Genomic DNA, 17,244 nt, shown 5'->3' with positions numbered 1-17,244 from the left:
GAAAATTAAAGTGGTATTTATGGTGTAATAATAAAAGCGCAAAATGTCTGTATTGGTTTGTTCTTGCAACCCGCAGCCACGATGCTTGTGTGAGAATTTACGTGTTGTAGCTGGAACACCAAACCTGTAACCCAACAGGCATAACTGGAGATTACGGCTAAATTTTGAATTCAATGTCATCGAATCCTGCGGCTTAAAAAACGGCTTCTCGCAGTAACAGTGCAGTGGTTATTATGAACTCAAATTGGGACAAAAACAGCAACTCGGATTCGATGTGCCCACCAATTTATCAGTTGTAAGGAACCACTGATCATATATTAAAAAACTGCAAGTTCAACTCATGCACAAGTAAAATTGAAATTTAATTAAAAAAAATTGAAAGAGACAAGAAAATCCAGAGGATTCGTTGGTTATTATCCAATTATTTAGGGATAATTGGTCTTTTGACCTTTCAATAGCATTATATATTACCCGTTAAATTTGTCCGAGGGTTTAACAGGATAATTATTATATATATATATATATATATATATATATTAAAAAACATTGTTAAGACTTTCAAGGAGGATTATTTTTGTAAGGCATAATAATTAAATTTTATAATTTTATTTAATTTACTTTCAACTTTTCACTTTACCTTCCTTTAAGGCATTAAAATCACTTTACCTTCCTTTAAGGCATTAAAATCAATAACTCGATCAAGTCATAACTCGATCAAGTCATAGATTTAATAAGCTAATTAGAATAAACTTGGTTTTTTTATTTTATCTGATAATATTTTTTAATATTCTTTAACCATTTATTTATTATTATTATATTTTTATTTATATTATTTAAATAAACCAAACTTATTAAATACAATCAATTTAATAATCCAACTTTTAGATTATTTTTTTAACGCTTGATTAAAAAAAATTTTTTAAATCGAGGCAACCCCCTGACTATTTGCTACTATATGATCTGATCTTTTCCATCCTCCGGCCAGCATTTTGATTAGACATCAAAGTCTTAGTCCTTCAGAAAAGAACCCTTTCCTTACCAAAACGTCAGAAAGGGTGGTGGTAATCATTTTCTTGAGCTGGAAACCTTTTCCCGGAAGATCTAGTAAGATGCTTCAAGCAACACTGCCGGGACAATATTCGACTCTTTGGCTGTATATGCAAAACAGAAAACATATCGCCTAAAATGGGTCATCCATCAACGGCAAAGCATTTCCATATTGATGACACAACCAAAAGATTTTAACCAGAGCATAGCAAAATTAAAAGGCTACTCCTTTATATTCCTTGGTGTGAACTGTTAAATCCTGATCTATGAAACACTAACATCCATCTGAAGTAAATGAATTATTACCAGAGACGAACCCTCAAGCTCCAAATGCAAAACAAAACAAGAGGAAATCTTCAACCTTTTACATTAACAGGGGGCTCAACTTAGCACAGTGAGAAAGCTCTTCAAAAGAAAATACAGCAGAGTTTATTGGCATTTAGTCACATGTTTAAACATTGTCACCGGCGCCTGATTCCGCATCAATATTCTTTAAACCTTCAGCCATCATTCGTTCCCTGTTTTGTAATTGTCTCTCAACAACAACCATATACAGGCCTAGATAAGAGATAACCAGAAACTATCAAAAGGAGGGTAACCTAGAGGAAAAACAAAGCTCGTGATGCAACAATTCCAATAAAACAAACGGTTGCCAGTCTTACAATATTTTTGGCAATAAATCAGGAGTTGAGTAAAGAAAACATACTGACTACACTTCCAATAGCACACGCCCAAAGAACCCTCGAGGACCATTTATCACCAATAACTCCTCGGCCTCCCATCTTTCGCTGCAAAAAGCCACTAAAGTACTGCTGAGTACATTCCATTATACACTACAAATTAATGCCAAAGTTGATTTGTTGGATGGCTACTTTTCTTTTCATTATTTCTCTCATAAGCACCATAATAAATGCAGTAATGGGGAACTGAGAAGGAAGATCTCGTAAGAAAAGTAACAGATAGAAAATTATGAGCAGAGAAACCTATGAGCAGCTAATCAACTAACAGGAAAAAGGGGAGTGCAAGAGAGCTTTACAATGGCCAACGAAAGAAAACCATTTGCTCGCAGAAAGAAATCCCGAAGTGGATATCTAATATTCATAAGAAAAAAGATTTCCAGAAAAAAATGTACTTCCACCTTGAAGCAATTTGCTAACATTACCATGATCAACAAATAGCACCCTAAAAAATATCAAAGAATTAATCAACTAAAACAAAAATCCCGTTTTCCCTAACTTCCCAAATTCAACCTCCTATAACAAAAGAAGCATGATTCTGGAGAAATGTGTGGGCATTTTAACATTGAAGATGTAAACGAGCTCGAAATTCCCATTCGCTCATGATACAACCAGTGGATTATATTCAGCAAAGCAAATAAATGTTGCTAGTCCTTGGTCATTTACCTACTCTACACTTTCCCTCAACAAAAATAAATAAATAAATTTACAGTAAAGAACAAGAAGCCTATATGAGACTTGGGGCATGCAAGCCAACACTTTCTAATCTACAGTTAAAGGGTTTAGAATCATACAATTTCTTGATCTAAATGGAAGAATACACCACGATGAGATAAACACACTAATTCATCATTCTAAACCCGTATAGCTCGTGAAAAAAAATAAAATCAATAGCATCTTGGCTAGATTTTCTTTGATCCAGATTCCTAAAGTAAATTTAAGGAATTGAAATAGAACTGATCAAGAATTAAGTAACTAAAACTCGGGCTAAACAACAAATAGATATCATTATGATACACACCCAAAAGGAAAGGATTAAGAGAAGATGCGATCAAAACACAAGCAAATTGCAAAAGACCCATCTGGATATTTCACCATTTCTTGATTTAGAATTAAGAATAACATAGAGTATAGAGAGTACAGTACCTTGGTTTGTGAGTTGAAGCAGATTCTTCAAAGAAGAAGACTGTTAACGGGAGTGTGGTTTTAGCTAGATCCAGGGATTTTAATTTTTATTGTGAGGTCGGGGATTGGTATTCGCAGAGCTTCATTATCTATCCGCACACCAATTTCGAGTCAATGGACTTATCTGTCCTTATGGCAATCTAACAATTACAACCCCACAACAATTGAGACTCTTTGTAGGATAGGGAAAGCCAAAGGAACTACTGGCAGTGCCACTACCGTAGTGTTGAAGAGAGACTGTAAGTAATTAATAATTAAATTGAAAAATGTTAATTTGTGCTCCACCAAAGCACAGACTGGAAGTTAATCTAGTGTTAAAGGGACAAATTTGTCCATCAGCATATAATAGCTGTGCGAATAGACATCGCGGTGTGCGAATAGCTCTTTCCAGCAAGGTCTCCGCGTTTCGTTAAGTGTGGATACCTGTTCATGGTCCGGGCCGAGCCTAGGTCAGACCCGGTTGATTTTTATACAGCTCAGGCCTGTCCCTTGAAAATATAATAATAATAAAAAAAATCACCCTGACCATTATATAATTAGTTTTTTTTTTTTTAATTTTAATTTCCCGTGAAAATTATAATTTATATTTTTAAAGTTTATAATATTTTTACATCTCGCCTAAGAAAAATCAATAAAAAATCAAATTATTTAGGGAATCATATTAAATATTACAATTTTATCTACTTTGTTATAATTAAAAAAAAAAAACTTTCTTAATTGAAATTTTATCAAACATTGTGTGCATATAATATTAAATCCAAAATCCAGGAAAGAACAATTGTTATTATGTAATTAAAAGGCGGTAATAATTCATGTGGACGTGAGATTGGTTAAAGAATTTTGAAAGATAAAAGGTTATTATTTTGTTGATATCACTTAATTATATAAGACGAATGATAAGGAAGATAAATACATTAATATCTTAACAAAAACTCAAATAACTAGTTTTATCAAGTTCTCTATACTTTTTAAACTTGAAAATTATAGGCGGTAGAATAATAAACGATAATTAAATAGGCTTGTAATTTTCTTTTGTAACAAGCAGGCTTGCAATTTTAATTCTATAAATAAAAAATATCAAAAAAAATATTTTATTATCTAGGAGTTTTAATTCGTGGATGTAATCAAAGTATGAATTATTTAATAAATATAATTATTCTTTTCCTAAATTATTGAGTTTACTTTATATTCAAGTTATTTTAATTACTTAGTTATTTTTTCAATTAAACTACTATTTGTATAAAATAAATTTAATTATATTGATATTCATGTAACTCTTTAAATTCTGCATCTATTTATTAAAATTCATTAGTGTTTGGTAGAGATATTTGTTGCCTTTTTCTTCTTCTTAAAAATACATCATAAGTTCATACGGAATTATTAATTAGATATCCTGAGACAATTCAACACATTTGCATGAGTATTTTGGTCCTCAACAAATAAGCTACTTGGGTCTAACAATCACGCCATCCTAAGCACCTTGGGTCTGGCAACCATGTCCGGTCTAAGCGCGCCATGGGTCTGATACCAAGCTAGACCCAAACGACATGGGTCCAACATCTTGGGTCTGACAAGTATGTTAAACCCATGTTATGTGAACTTGACAAAAATTATAATGGACAAGCTTTGATTTTTATTTGGATTCCACTTTCGTTGTCTTAGTTATGTATTAACTCCTCTACATCTTAATACCTTTCTATCTGTGTTACTACTTATGGTTTGTGTTAATTTCTCTTTACATTATTAGCTATTAAAGTTTATGTTATCTTATATATTTAATAAAAACATTAACCAAGTTTAGAGCAATGACATAAAACAAATGTTGCGGCGGAGTGCGGGCAATAATTATAGTAATAGTAACAACAACAACAACAACAACAATAATAATTATGGTTATAACAACAACAACAATAATATTAGTTATAGTGGCTGTGATAATAATTATAACAATAATATAAACAACGATAATAATAGCAACGATAATAATGATAGTGATGGTGATTATGATAATAATACTAATTTCAATTATGATATTACTTATTGATGATAATAGTAATGGTGGTAGCTGTAATAATAGTGAATATATTAGTAATGATAATAATAACGATAAGAATAATAATTGTTATAATACTAATGGTGATAATTCATCATTCGATGTTACATTCATCCTTAGATATTGGATTAATTGAGAATTCAATTTTATAATTGGTTTTATTTTGCCTTTTATGAGGTTATCTTGATCTAAAAAACATCTTGGTATAAGGTTAGTGTTTAATTTTGTAATCATCTATTTTTGTTATCATGTAGTTAAAGAAAAAATAGATTAAAAAAATTGTAATCCTAGCTGATTTCATAACCCAGTTCACAGGTTTGGCATACTAGCATGGCTTTCTCGATTCACGCAGGGCAACTAGCTCGAAATGGATTGACCCTCACTTTTGAAAAGGAATTTTTAATTCGTTATTTGCCTCAATACTGCTTTGTTTTTACCATGATCTAGAAACTTTTTTATTGGCATTCATTAGCTCATTATGGATAAATCATTACCTTACTTTTGTGATATTTTGCAAGACTAATGTTGAATTTTCAAAGAATAATTGGTATCAATATGGTAGAGTTTAACTTAAATTCTGCATCTGTTTATCGAAATTTAATTGTGTTTAACAGAGGTATTTGTTGTTTTTTTTTCTTAACAATACATTAGAAGTTCACAAGGAATTATTAGTTAGATGTCTTGAGATCATTCAACATATTTTCATGAGTATTTTGGTCCTTAACAAAACCATTATCTTTGCCCGGCTCATGAAAATTATGCAAATCTCAAGCGCCATATCCAAGCTACTTAGATCTGACAACCACACTAGACCCAAACACTTGTATTTAGTTAAATTCAGAGTTTAATTAGTTGTCTTGACAGAGACAGGCACACAAAAGAGGTCACATTAAACAACTAGCATAAGTAGTGTTAGATATAAGTAAGTGAATCTTTCCAAGATAAATATCTTTTTTGAGTCTAGGAGAAGGTGTCTCGATCACATAGAAGGGATTGCCCTGGATTAACACATTAGCTTTAAATATCACGATTATATATGTTTGTGGGAAGAGTAAGTAAATGGGTGGTTAAAAAACTTGTGAGGATGCAACTTGAAAAAAAACCATAATTAAATAAAATGAAGATTTAACTTCCTTGTATTTTTTTTTTAAAACTCATTGAATCTTTCTTTAGGCCAAGTTTATCTAAGTAATCTTGATCAATCCACTCGATTTGTGACTTAGGATTTGCTCGGAATTGACCCCTGGATCAGGTTTAAAAACCAAGATTGAAAAAATAAGGATCAAATTTGACATTAAGATAAAATAAAATCAAATAATGATGGATGAATTTGAAAAAAAAATTCAATTAAGAAAATAAATGAAACAAAAAAAATTACAATGAAAATAATAAGGATCAAATTAAAAAAAAATAAGGTATGAAATTGAAAAGAAAATCAATTAGAAAAAGGGTGAAAAGAAAAATAAATATCAATTAAAAGAAAAAGGACCAAATATAATATAAAAATAAAATAAAATGACAAAGAATAAAATTGAAAAACAAATCATAAAAAGAATTTAAAGTAAATATAGAAGAATAAAAACTATGAGGACCACAATTGCAATAATAGAAAAGGTTAGGACATTTTTGAACTTTGGGTGGGTGGAGGAGAGAGAAAAGAGGGTGGAGAAGAAAAAATTATGTTAACATGGGTTGGTCAGGAAAAAGCAACGCCTTGCGACGCTTTGCTTGAGATGGTGGTTGTGTATTTTTTGATACCGAAGAAGGTATCATACACCGTCCAAATTGCATAAACAACCTCCACACACTAGTGCATTCTTATCAAGCATGCATGTTTGGTATGGTTGTGGTTGCTTTTCATTTAGAAAAGTATGCCAATAATATTTTTTTTTAAATCATTTTTGAGATGAGCACATCAAAATAATTTGAAAACATCAAAAACATATTAATTTAAAGCAAATTTTTTTTTTTAATTTTTTCAAAAACATTTTTCAAACATAGTGTCAAACGAGTGAATGCATATATTGCACAAGACATTCTCATTGTTAGAGAATAATATAAATCATATCCTAGAACCTCACCTAACATTTTAAGCTATTAGGTTGAGATGATTATTTGACATAGTATCAGAGCCTTGATGACCTAGTGGTCACGAGTTCAAATCTCACCATCCCCATTTATTTGATAAAATTAAGCATAAGGTAATGTGAGCCTGTGCAAGATTTAAGCCCAAAGGGCTTGAAATGGTGTGTTAGAGAATAATATAAATCGTATCCTAGAACCTCACCTAACAACTTAAGCTTTTGGGTTGAGATGATTCTTTAACACTCATTAGTAGAGGCAACTGCCAGTCATGGTCATCCACCTGTTTTAACCAAATATTTTGATGATTAAGCAAAATCAGTGGTTGGTTTTTTCATAATGATCTCTGATGTTAGGATTCTAGTTTTGTCTAATTTTCCTATATATGGAAGGAATGATTCCCATCCCCATTTACTTTTATGCTTACATTTTCAATGGTTATATTCCTAATTGTGATTTGGATGATCACTAAGTCACATATTCCCTCCCCAAACTTTAAAAGATGCACATAAACTTCATTTGTCTTGTCTTGAAAGATTTCCTACCTTTTGGTATCTGACTCGTTTGGAGGTTGAAGCTGTTAAAAACTACAACACCAGTCATGCAAAATTATTGGCCAAGTCAGCTCCATTTCTTAGTTCTTCTGTAGATTATTTAGTTCCAATATTGCTTTACTATTTTTAGAAGTTTGTTTAGGATTTCATGGCTAAAATAATGAATGTAATCGTTAGCTCCTAGTTTTATGTAATTGACTTGCCTATATAAGGCAACTTAGCTCTACAAAATAAATATCATCTTGTTCTTTATTTTTCCAACTTCTCTCATTTTATTCAACAGTTTGGTAGCAGAGCTTTATAATTGTAGGCATTGTATTCTTGTGTCTTTTCTTTCTTCTGTCTATAAAATGGGTGATCTGCAAGTTATTGGCGAAACTAAAAAACTTAACCATACTAACTACAACACTTGGTCTACATGTATGATGTCTTACATACAAGGTCAAGATTTGTGGGAGGTTGTCAACGGAAGTGAAACCTTACAACCAGAAGCAGAAAACACAAATGCTATGTTGACGAAGTGGAAGATAAAGGTGGGCAAATCACTGTTCGCTTTGAAGACAACAATTGACGATGATATGCTGTAGCATATAAGGGATGTCAAAACTCCCAAAGAAACTTGGGATACATTTGCCAAGCTATTCTCCAAGAAGAATGATACACGACTCCAATTACTTGAAAGTGAGTTATTATCAATAACTCAATGCAACATGACAGTTGCTTAGTATTTTCACAAAGTGAAGTCATTATGCTGTGAAATTTCTGAGTTAGATCCATAAGCTCCCATTCAGGAAACCAAGATGAAAAAAAATTGTTATTCATGGTTTGAGATCTGAATACAGGGGTTTCATTATTGCAGTACAAGGATGGGAAAATCAACCATCACTTGTTGAGTTTGAAAATTTGCTTGCTGGTCAAGAAGCTTTAGCTAAGCAAATAGGAGGAGCCTCACTACGGAGTGAAGAGGAAGCACTCTACGTCCACAAAGGTAGTGGGAACTTCAAACAACATGGAAATGGTAGATTTAGAAGGCATAATGACAAGATAAAGAATCATCAAGGTACAGGAAGTAGTCGTGCAATGGGAGGCTGGAAAAATCAGAGTAACAATAAGAAATTTGAAGGAAAATGTTACAATTGTGAAAAGAAGGGTCATATGGCAAAATTTTATACGTTGTAGGCAAAGTTCATGGAGAGTAATGTTGTTACTTCTAAAATTAAAGACGAATGGGATGCTGAAGCATTATTTTTTATAGAAAAAGAAGATGATGAGCTAGCCCTTACAGCAATACTGTCTGATCAAATTGAGTATGATGAGCCAGCCCTTATAGCAGCATTGTCTGATCAAATCGACTATGAGAAAGAGGACAGTTGATTTTGGTTGCTTCAATCATATGATTGGAGATAAAGAGAAGCTGCAAAACTTGACAGAATACAAGGGAAATTGTGTAGTAGTAACAACCAACAACTTCAAATTACCAATAGCTCATGTTGGTAATACAATGGTCTCTAACCATTACAGTGATAATGACATATCACTTCAAAAAGTCTACCATGTTCCAGGTATGAAGAAAAACCTTCTTTCTGTATCATAATTAACATCTCCAGGGCATTTTGTTTTGTTAGGTCCACAAGATGTGAGAGTCTATCACAGTCTTGAGATTGTAGAAGAACCATTGATGAAGGGGCAGAGATTAGAGTCAGTCTATGTAATGTTTGTAGAAACTGCATACATAGATAAGACTAGAAAGAACGAGAAAGCAGACTTATATCATCTACGTTTAAGTCATGTTAGTTATTTTAAGCTAGCTGTAATGATGAAAAAGTTGATGTTGAAGGGACTTCATTAACTTGAAGTAAGAACAGACACAGTGTGTGCAGGATGTTAGTATGAGAAAGCTCATCAGTTGCCGTATGAAGAGTCCAAGTTTAAAGCCAAGAAACCATTGGAATTAGTCCATTCCGATGTTTTTGGACCTGTGAAGCAAGCTTCTATTAGTGGAATGCAATATATGGTGACTTTTATTGATGATTTTTCACGGTATGTATGTGTTTATTTTCATAAAGAGAAATTTGAAACCTTCTCAAAATTCCAAGAGTTCAAGAGTGCAGCAGAAGCAGAGATTGGTGAAAAAATTCGTTCTTTATGCACAAACAATGATGGAGAGTACACATCCGACGAATTCTCTAATTATCTACTGGAACATCGAATACATCATCAATTCACATGTGCCAACACTCCACAACAGAATGGTATCGTGGAAAGAAAAAACAAACACCTCACATAACTCTACTGTAGTATACTCCATGTCAAGAATATTTCAGGATGTTTTTGGGTAGAAACAATGAAAACTGCTGCATATGTGATCAACAGGCTTCCTCAGCAACGGTTATGTTTCCTTTTACTCTTTGAAAAAATATGGAACATGAAACCTGCTGTCAGCTATTTTTCGTGTTTTTGGATGTGTATGCTATGTGTTTATTCCTGATCATTTACGTAGCAAGATTGACAAGAAAGCTGTGAGATGTATTTTTATGGGCTATGACAGTCAAAGAAAAGGGTGGAAATGTTATAATCCTTTAACTGGGAAGTGATACACATCACGTAAATATGGTGTTTGATGAAGCATCCTCATGGTGGTCCTCAGAAAAGGAGACGTTACTGGATTCAGATTCTTTGCAGTCTGCCCAGCTTCAACTGGATTTAGGAGCAAGAGAAGTTTCAGATGATGACATAGCACAATGTCTATGGTGAATAGGTGTGTATGAACAACTAAGTGAAGAAGGAGAAGGAGAGCCCAGCAAAACAGTTGAACCAAGACGATCAACAATAATTAAAAGGCCAAATCCTAAATATGCCAATGCTACTATAACAGAAGAAGAAGACACAACAGAGCTGAAGACATTTGAAGAAGCATAGCTCAGTTTGGAATGTAATAAAGCCATGGAAGAGGAATTTGTTGCCTTAAAACGAAACTAGACTTGGGAGCTTGTACCAAAACCAAGAGATGTGAAGCCTATTTCTTGCAAATGGGTTTACAAACTAAAATGTCGCACATATGGATTAATTAAAAGATATAAAGCACGTCCGATAGCTCGAGGTTTCTCTCAACAGTATAGACTGGATTATGATGAAATGTTTAGTCCAGCTGCAAAATTACAATTATTAGAGTCTTACTTGCACTTATAGCTAATAAAGGTTGGAATCTGTGGCCAATGGATGTGAAGAATGCGTTCTTATATGAAGAATTGGATCAATAAATTTACATGAGCCAACCAATGGGATTTCAAAGTCAAGACCATCTTGAATATGTCTGTAAGTTACGAAAGGCGCTCTATGGATTAAAACAAGCACCAAAAGCCTGGTATGGTAAAATTGCTAAATTTCTAACTTATAGTGGCTATTCAGTGACATCTGTAAATTGTAGTGTGTTTGTCAAATCAGTTAACACAAAGCTAGCTACTGTGCTAGATATGTTGATGACTTAATCATAACAGGAGATTGTGAAGAAGAAATTTTCCTGATAAAGAAAAATTTGTCAGTTCGATTTCAAATGAAAGAGCTCGGGCAACTCAAGCATTTTCTTGGTCCAGAGATTGATTATACTCATGAAGGGCTAGTTCTTCATCAGAAAAGATATTCCAGCGATTTATTAAAAAAGTTTGGAATGGTTAAATGCAAACCAATCTCGACACCAATGGAAGCAAATGCAAAAGTTTGTGCTCTCGAAGGAAAAGATTTAGAAGATGCAACAATGTATTGATAATTGGTAGGCAGTTTGATTTACTTAACTTTAAGTAGACCAGATATTTCTCATGCAGTAGGTGTGATGAGTCGAGACATGCAAAATCCAAAGAAGCTTCATTTAGAAGCAGTTCGATGAATTTTATGATATGTGAAGGGCACACTCGATTATGTCATTTTGTATAAGAAAGATGGAGACTGCAACCTAGTTGGTTTTTGTGATGCTGACTATACAGGTGATCATGATACTCGACGCTCAACTACCTGGTATGTCTTTATGCTTGGATAGGGAACAATCTCTTAGTGTAACAAAAGACAACCATCTATGTCCTTATCAACAAATGAAGCAGAATACTGAGCTTTAGCAATGGTAGCACAAGAGAGTACTTGGCTCATACGATTATTGAAGGATCTATGTCAGCCAATAAAGGTAGCAATTACATTGTATTGTGATAATCAATCAGCAACACGTTTGGCTGAAAATCTATTTTTTCATACAAGAACTAAGCACATAGAAGTGCATTATCATTTTATTAGAGAGAAGGTTCTGCAAGAAGAAATTGAGTTGAAACATGTTAACACAAAAAGATCAAATTTTATATTTGTTTACCCAAAGCTTGAGTGGCCACAAGTTTGAAAGCTTTTGTCATCAACTCGGAATGGTTAACAGAAAAAACACTGATGTTGAGAGGGGATGTTAAAAACTACAACACCAGTCATGCAAAATTATTGGCCATGTCAGCTCCATTTCCCGGTTCTTCTACAAATTGTGTAGTTCCAATATTGCTTTGCTATTCTTAGAAGTTTATTTAGGATTTCATGGCTAAAATAATGAATGTAACCATTAGCTCCTAGTTTTATGTAACTGACTTGCTTATATAAGGCAACTTAGCTCTGCAAAATAAATATCATCTTGTTCTCTGTTTTTCCTACTTCTTTTATTTTATTCAACAGAAGCTAGTGTGGATAAGTGGTTGATTTTGCTTCTTATACTCAGATAATGTGCTAGCTTCAGAGCTTGGAGGTTTTAATCATTGAGAAGGTTAGTTCCAATTATATAAATACTCTTAATTAACCCATGCATGCATTTGTGTGTTTCTAACTTTAATATTCATTCAGGATAATCAGGATACCCCTCAATATTGGCGAGGTCCTCATTGAAATGCGGTCCTGTCCCATTGCTTGTCGTCATGCCTTGAGGTGATTGAGTTTAAAAATCTTGAAGGGCAGTAACCAGAGATAAAAATTGTGGAATATTGCTTAGGGAATGCTCGGGTCTTGAAGAAGATGACCATCAAATACGAGATGGAGATTGATAATTCAAAAGAAGATGTAATCTAGAGGCTGTTAAATTGTCCAAAGGGCTCTGCATATTCTTATCAAATTGAGTTTTTGCCTTGAATTGTTCGTTCCCAGCACCCGTTTCTGATACAGATGTGCTCTCCAACTGCAAGGTAGAGAGAATGCAAACCTTTCGTATTGACATATTGTTCATGGCAGAGTTCTTCTACTGGTTCTGAAGTTGTATTCTGTAAGTATCCACTTCAACTTAATTCCTTCTGATCTCTTCCAAGCATCACCAGCTAATTGCATTGATTTGTAAGCTTTTTGCTGATATTATGGTTGTTTTTCTCTTCAATTTGTTGAATGCGATGCGACACTAATAATGCCCCATGCAATTTCCCTTTTTATTTCTATCTTCAATTCTTTGGATGCCGGGCCGATGCCCCACTAATTCTTCTGATCATGCGTGTATCTTGGCTGTCCATGTTGATGATGTTAAAGGCCTGGTTCAATCTCATCATTTTTATTTGTTCTTATACAGATTGTTAGCTGTGCAAATGTTCAGGCCTGGGAAGAATCACGTATTTCTCGTCCATGGGCTCTTTGAGTTCTTGTAACTTTGCAGTTGTGGAGGCAGTGATAAGTTGCAACATGTGTTCCAAATTATGCATCCTTGGTGAGTATAAGTGACTCCAAATTGTTTTTGTTGAGAGTTAATTACCTCCACCATCCTCCGTTTTAAACACTGTTATATTTTGCAATTTTTTTTATATAGAAATTATGGTTTCCATCCTCAAATTAGCAGAGTTAACCTCTTTATTTAAAATTCTAAAAAATCCAAAAACACTCCTATTTTAAAGAAGGATAGAAAGTATTATACTCTCATTTCATCCATTAACTCCCCTCTTTTGAAAGAAAACCTTATATTTCGAAACTCGCACAACAAACTTCCAATAATTTTTCCAAAGAAAAGCTTATTAATTTGTTTTTGAGAGTTCATGTCATTTATCTAATATAAAACAAAAATAAAGTCTTTTAAAAAAAGTTAAAGGAAATCCTTACAAATAAAAGCAACACATTTTGCTTAAACAAGATTCTAACAATATTAACTTGTTTAGATATATTTTTAAATAAGATTTACAACAAAATAAGTATAAATATATCATAATAAAACTAAATCTAAACTCTAGATTGAAAGAAAAATTAAAAACTAAGCCTAAATTCTAACCTCTAAACTCGAGAGAAAAAATTAAAGCTTAAGTTGAAAATATTAGGTGAGGAAAGTGTCTGAAAATTATGAAATAATTGTGCATAAGACTTTTTCTAGAACCCCTTTTTTATAACAAATTTTTAGAATTAAAATTGATAAAAATTAATTCTGAAGAATACCAGAATAAATTTTTTTTCATTATCATCTTTAATTACTCGCTATAGAACCAGAATTAAACCTATTGGTTTTTGTTTGGAAAGCTAAAAAAAACTATCTAGGTCATCAAGAGTCAATTTTGAAAAAAAAAAAGAACAAACTTAATTATGAGCTATACAAGATATTGAATTGAAAAAAAAATTCTTGTTGGACCAAATCTAAGTCTAAAATTAAGATTGCAAAAAAACAAAAAACTTTTATAGCTCAAAATTTTTAAAGAAACCTTGTATAAGATTTAATTCATAGGTTGGACACGATAATTATTGTTTGACAAGACCCAAACTTAAATTTAAGTTAGTAAGAGAATTATTTTTAGTAGGTCAAAAAATATTTTATAGTAAATCCAAGCTCATGCCTGAGCATGAGTCGAGCTCCACACGAATGAGTTTAAGCTAAGAGTCTATTTTACTTGGATCTCTCTCTCTTTTGGAGAATGTCTGGATGCAGAACATTATTCAATATAAACGGTGCATATTCCTCCCCGTGATTAAATCAGCGTGTGATCATTTCTACTGTACCCCGCATGACGGGGAGAAGGAAGAGCAATTTGCTGAGCATACAGAATAATTTATAGTCCTTGTAAACAGAAGTTGACATGGAATTATACCTGCTCGATCTGGTTGTCTACAATGCAGATTGCATTCTTCAGCCTTCACCACAAGGCCTGTAAAGAAGCTGCAACTATCTGTTTAAAGTCTTTTTCCTGAACGATCTATTCTTTATTTAGACTGATTAGTGTAATTCTCGAGGCAACGCCCTTCTTCTAATTGGTTTCTTGTAAAACATTATTAGACATTACACTAATCGGCACCGTGGTTGATGGTGGTCGTCGACATAATGATATTTCAGTTTCTGATATATCGTTAAGCTGATTTGCAGTAAGACTGTACTGCTGGAAGACTTGAACGCAAAGACCTCGCTTCTCTTACTTTGCAAGAATACAAATATTGTCTAAGACATTGAAATACAACAACAAAACATTCGTGCAACACTAGCTTGTAATGAAAATGCTTCTTTTGCAAACGTTAATCCGTGCTAATTAACTTTTGGAGCTTTCGTTCTAATCCCAACAGGAAGCAGCTTGATTAACAATTTACGTAACAAACACATTGGTAACTCCCCCCCTTCAAATTGGCCAGACAAACACCATTCCCGTTCTTCTGCTGAAGACAGCGTTGCCTGCAAGATGAAAGATTGCATCCGTCAGGGTCCATCACTGCGGCGCACCTTCCATTGTTATCTCTCATCACTTCCATCATCTCCGCTGTTTTTACCAAGAAAATCGAGAAGCAAGAGAACTCTATAATATCCATGTAAGCCATAAAAACTGGTATTTCATGCAAACAAACTATTATTCTATTGCGTGCATGGTTGCTAACTCAATTGGTAAAACACATTATTCTAATACACACACACACACACACACCATGGGAGAGAAACAAGATAAAGTCATAAAACTGAATGTCATGTGCTTTTTCCAATATCTTCGAAGACGATCAAAAGGCACCTCTAGATATCCTTAAATACATTGGAAAACGCACAAGGAGTTGTATGGGAAACTTTAAATTAACAACGGAGCATTATTAATACGTACCTGAGGAGGTCAATAGAAGCAAAGCTAAGATAAAGCAACTCAAGTAAAAAGGCTTCATGGCTCAGTCCTCAGAGCTTATTATCAGCACCACAGCTCACAACTTACTAGCAGCTCGTGTTATATATGCGTTGAGAAAGTGAGAAAGACGAACACCCAATTGCTCCATGGTGCATATAGCAAGTGGGATCGATTTTGTAGTCACATGATCTTCTAAATAAAGAAAATTAATTAATTATCTGGGTTTAATTTTTGTCCACCGTCTCTTCCTTCCCAGACTGGGAACAAGTGCGCATGGTTTTATGAACGCTTGAAGCCCATAGAATCAAATATAGCAACTTGAATTTTTTAAAACATAGAAGGATGTTTTAGTGGGAGCATGCACAAGATGTAAAGTTGAGCCTCAATTAGTTGAAGTCCCACTATATACGGGTGCACTCCATCTAGCTCTCGAGAGTGATCCAGCCTGCACATAGGACAACGGAGCTACAACGCCTCCCCTCTCAGCCACGTTTTACAGCAGTATGCGAGGTTTTATAATAATATCAATGGACGAAATACTCGTCGGTGCTTTTAGAACGATATTTCTTCTTAATTTCAGAAGAAATTCTACCAATCAAACAATAATGAAAAAAAGAAAAACAAAGTATGGTGTTAAGAAGAGAGCGAAGGGACACTAATTTCCATCTCTATGCTTTTGCTATTCCTTTTTTATTTCTTTCTTAAAAAAAAATAAAATCATAAAGTTAGTAAAAGACAGAAAAGAAAGAAGCAAACGTTTATTTATTTTGGGAATTATATAAAAAAGAGTGGGTCAAGCCTGAGTGGAAGCTGGGCTGGACACACAACATGGCTGACCTAAGGCTAGTTCCTCTATGCGTAGAGGGCCACTTTTTCCTTATCAGTCCAAGGAAATTAGATGAGTAACTTTACCCAAGCTGAACAAAATCCCACTCGAGCCTACCTAATTACAAATCTTTTTTTAATTGTCATTGTTGGAGCATAAACAACCTATTAATAAAAAAGTTGTGGTTGATAACGTGATAATATTTATTTTTTAAAATATTTTTTACTTGAAAATATATTAAATTAAAAATTATTTTTATTTTTTAAATTTATTTTGATATCAAAACGATTTAAAAATAATATATATATATATATATTTAAAGCAAAGAAAATCAATTTAAAAACAAAATATAATGTGGCCACATAAACAAAATGGATCTAAAGTACAAAGCAAAAACATTATAGAAAACACTTGGATATACTTTTGTTCTTACTACATTGCTGATATGACTATAGATTGAGGGTATTCTAATTTTCTAATTCATCTTATTTATAATTAATGATTTGTGAGGGTATTTTATGCGACTTTTGAAGTTTGTTGAAACCATAAAATAATCTCTTTACCTTTTAGAGTCTTAGACTAATTTTTTTTTTAACTATTTGATGATTATTTAGGTCTTTTAAGTTTTTTAAACACATAGAAAAGGTATATTTGCCCCTTGCCCCTTGCCCCTTGCCCCATGGAATTAAAACAT

The 17,244-nt window shown here is 33.2% G+C and overlaps 1 protein-coding gene across 2 annotated transcripts; it reads right to left on the bottom strand.

Annotated features, from left to right (window-relative positions):
* Positions 1-1,253: 1,253 nt before the first annotated feature.
* On the bottom strand, positions 1,254-3,087 carry LOC118037425 (uncharacterized). Of its 2 annotated transcripts, none has more exons than XM_035043389.2 (3): positions 2,931-3,087; positions 1,754-1,835; positions 1,254-1,605 (listed from the first exon to the last, which is right to left on the bottom strand). In XM_035043389.2, the coding sequence occupies exons 2-3, from the start codon at positions 1,827-1,829 to the stop codon at positions 1,499-1,501; spliced, it is 183 nt and encodes a 60-aa protein (XP_034899280.1). In that variant the 5' UTR covers positions 1,830-1,835; positions 2,931-3,087; the 3' UTR covers positions 1,254-1,498. The 2 variants fall into 2 exon arrangements, with proteins under 2 accessions (XP_034899280.1, XP_034899281.1); XM_035043390.2 differs by having other exon boundaries at positions 1,754-1,848; positions 2,931-3,082.
* Between the last annotated feature and the right edge of the window lie 14,157 nt (positions 3,088-17,244).

This window comes from Populus alba, chromosome 1, assembly GCF_005239225.2.
Source record: "Populus alba chromosome 1, ASM523922v2, whole genome shotgun sequence".
Lineage (NCBI taxonomy): Eukaryota > Viridiplantae > Streptophyta > Magnoliopsida > Malpighiales > Salicaceae > Populus > Populus alba.
Note: the sequence above shows the minus strand (reverse complement) of the source record. Positions and strands in the feature narration are given on the sequence as shown.

Bases quoted from the DNA above. Each gene is read 5' to 3' on its own strand.
- LOC118037425 (XM_035043389.2), bottom strand. From the start codon at position 1,829: ATGGGAGGCCGAGGAGTTATTGGTGATAAATGGTCCTCGAGGGTTCTT. The intron at 1,606-1,753 runs GTATGTTTTCTT...TCTCTTATCTAG, and splicing joins TGCTATTGGAAGTGTAGTCA to GCCTGTATATGGTTGTTGTT.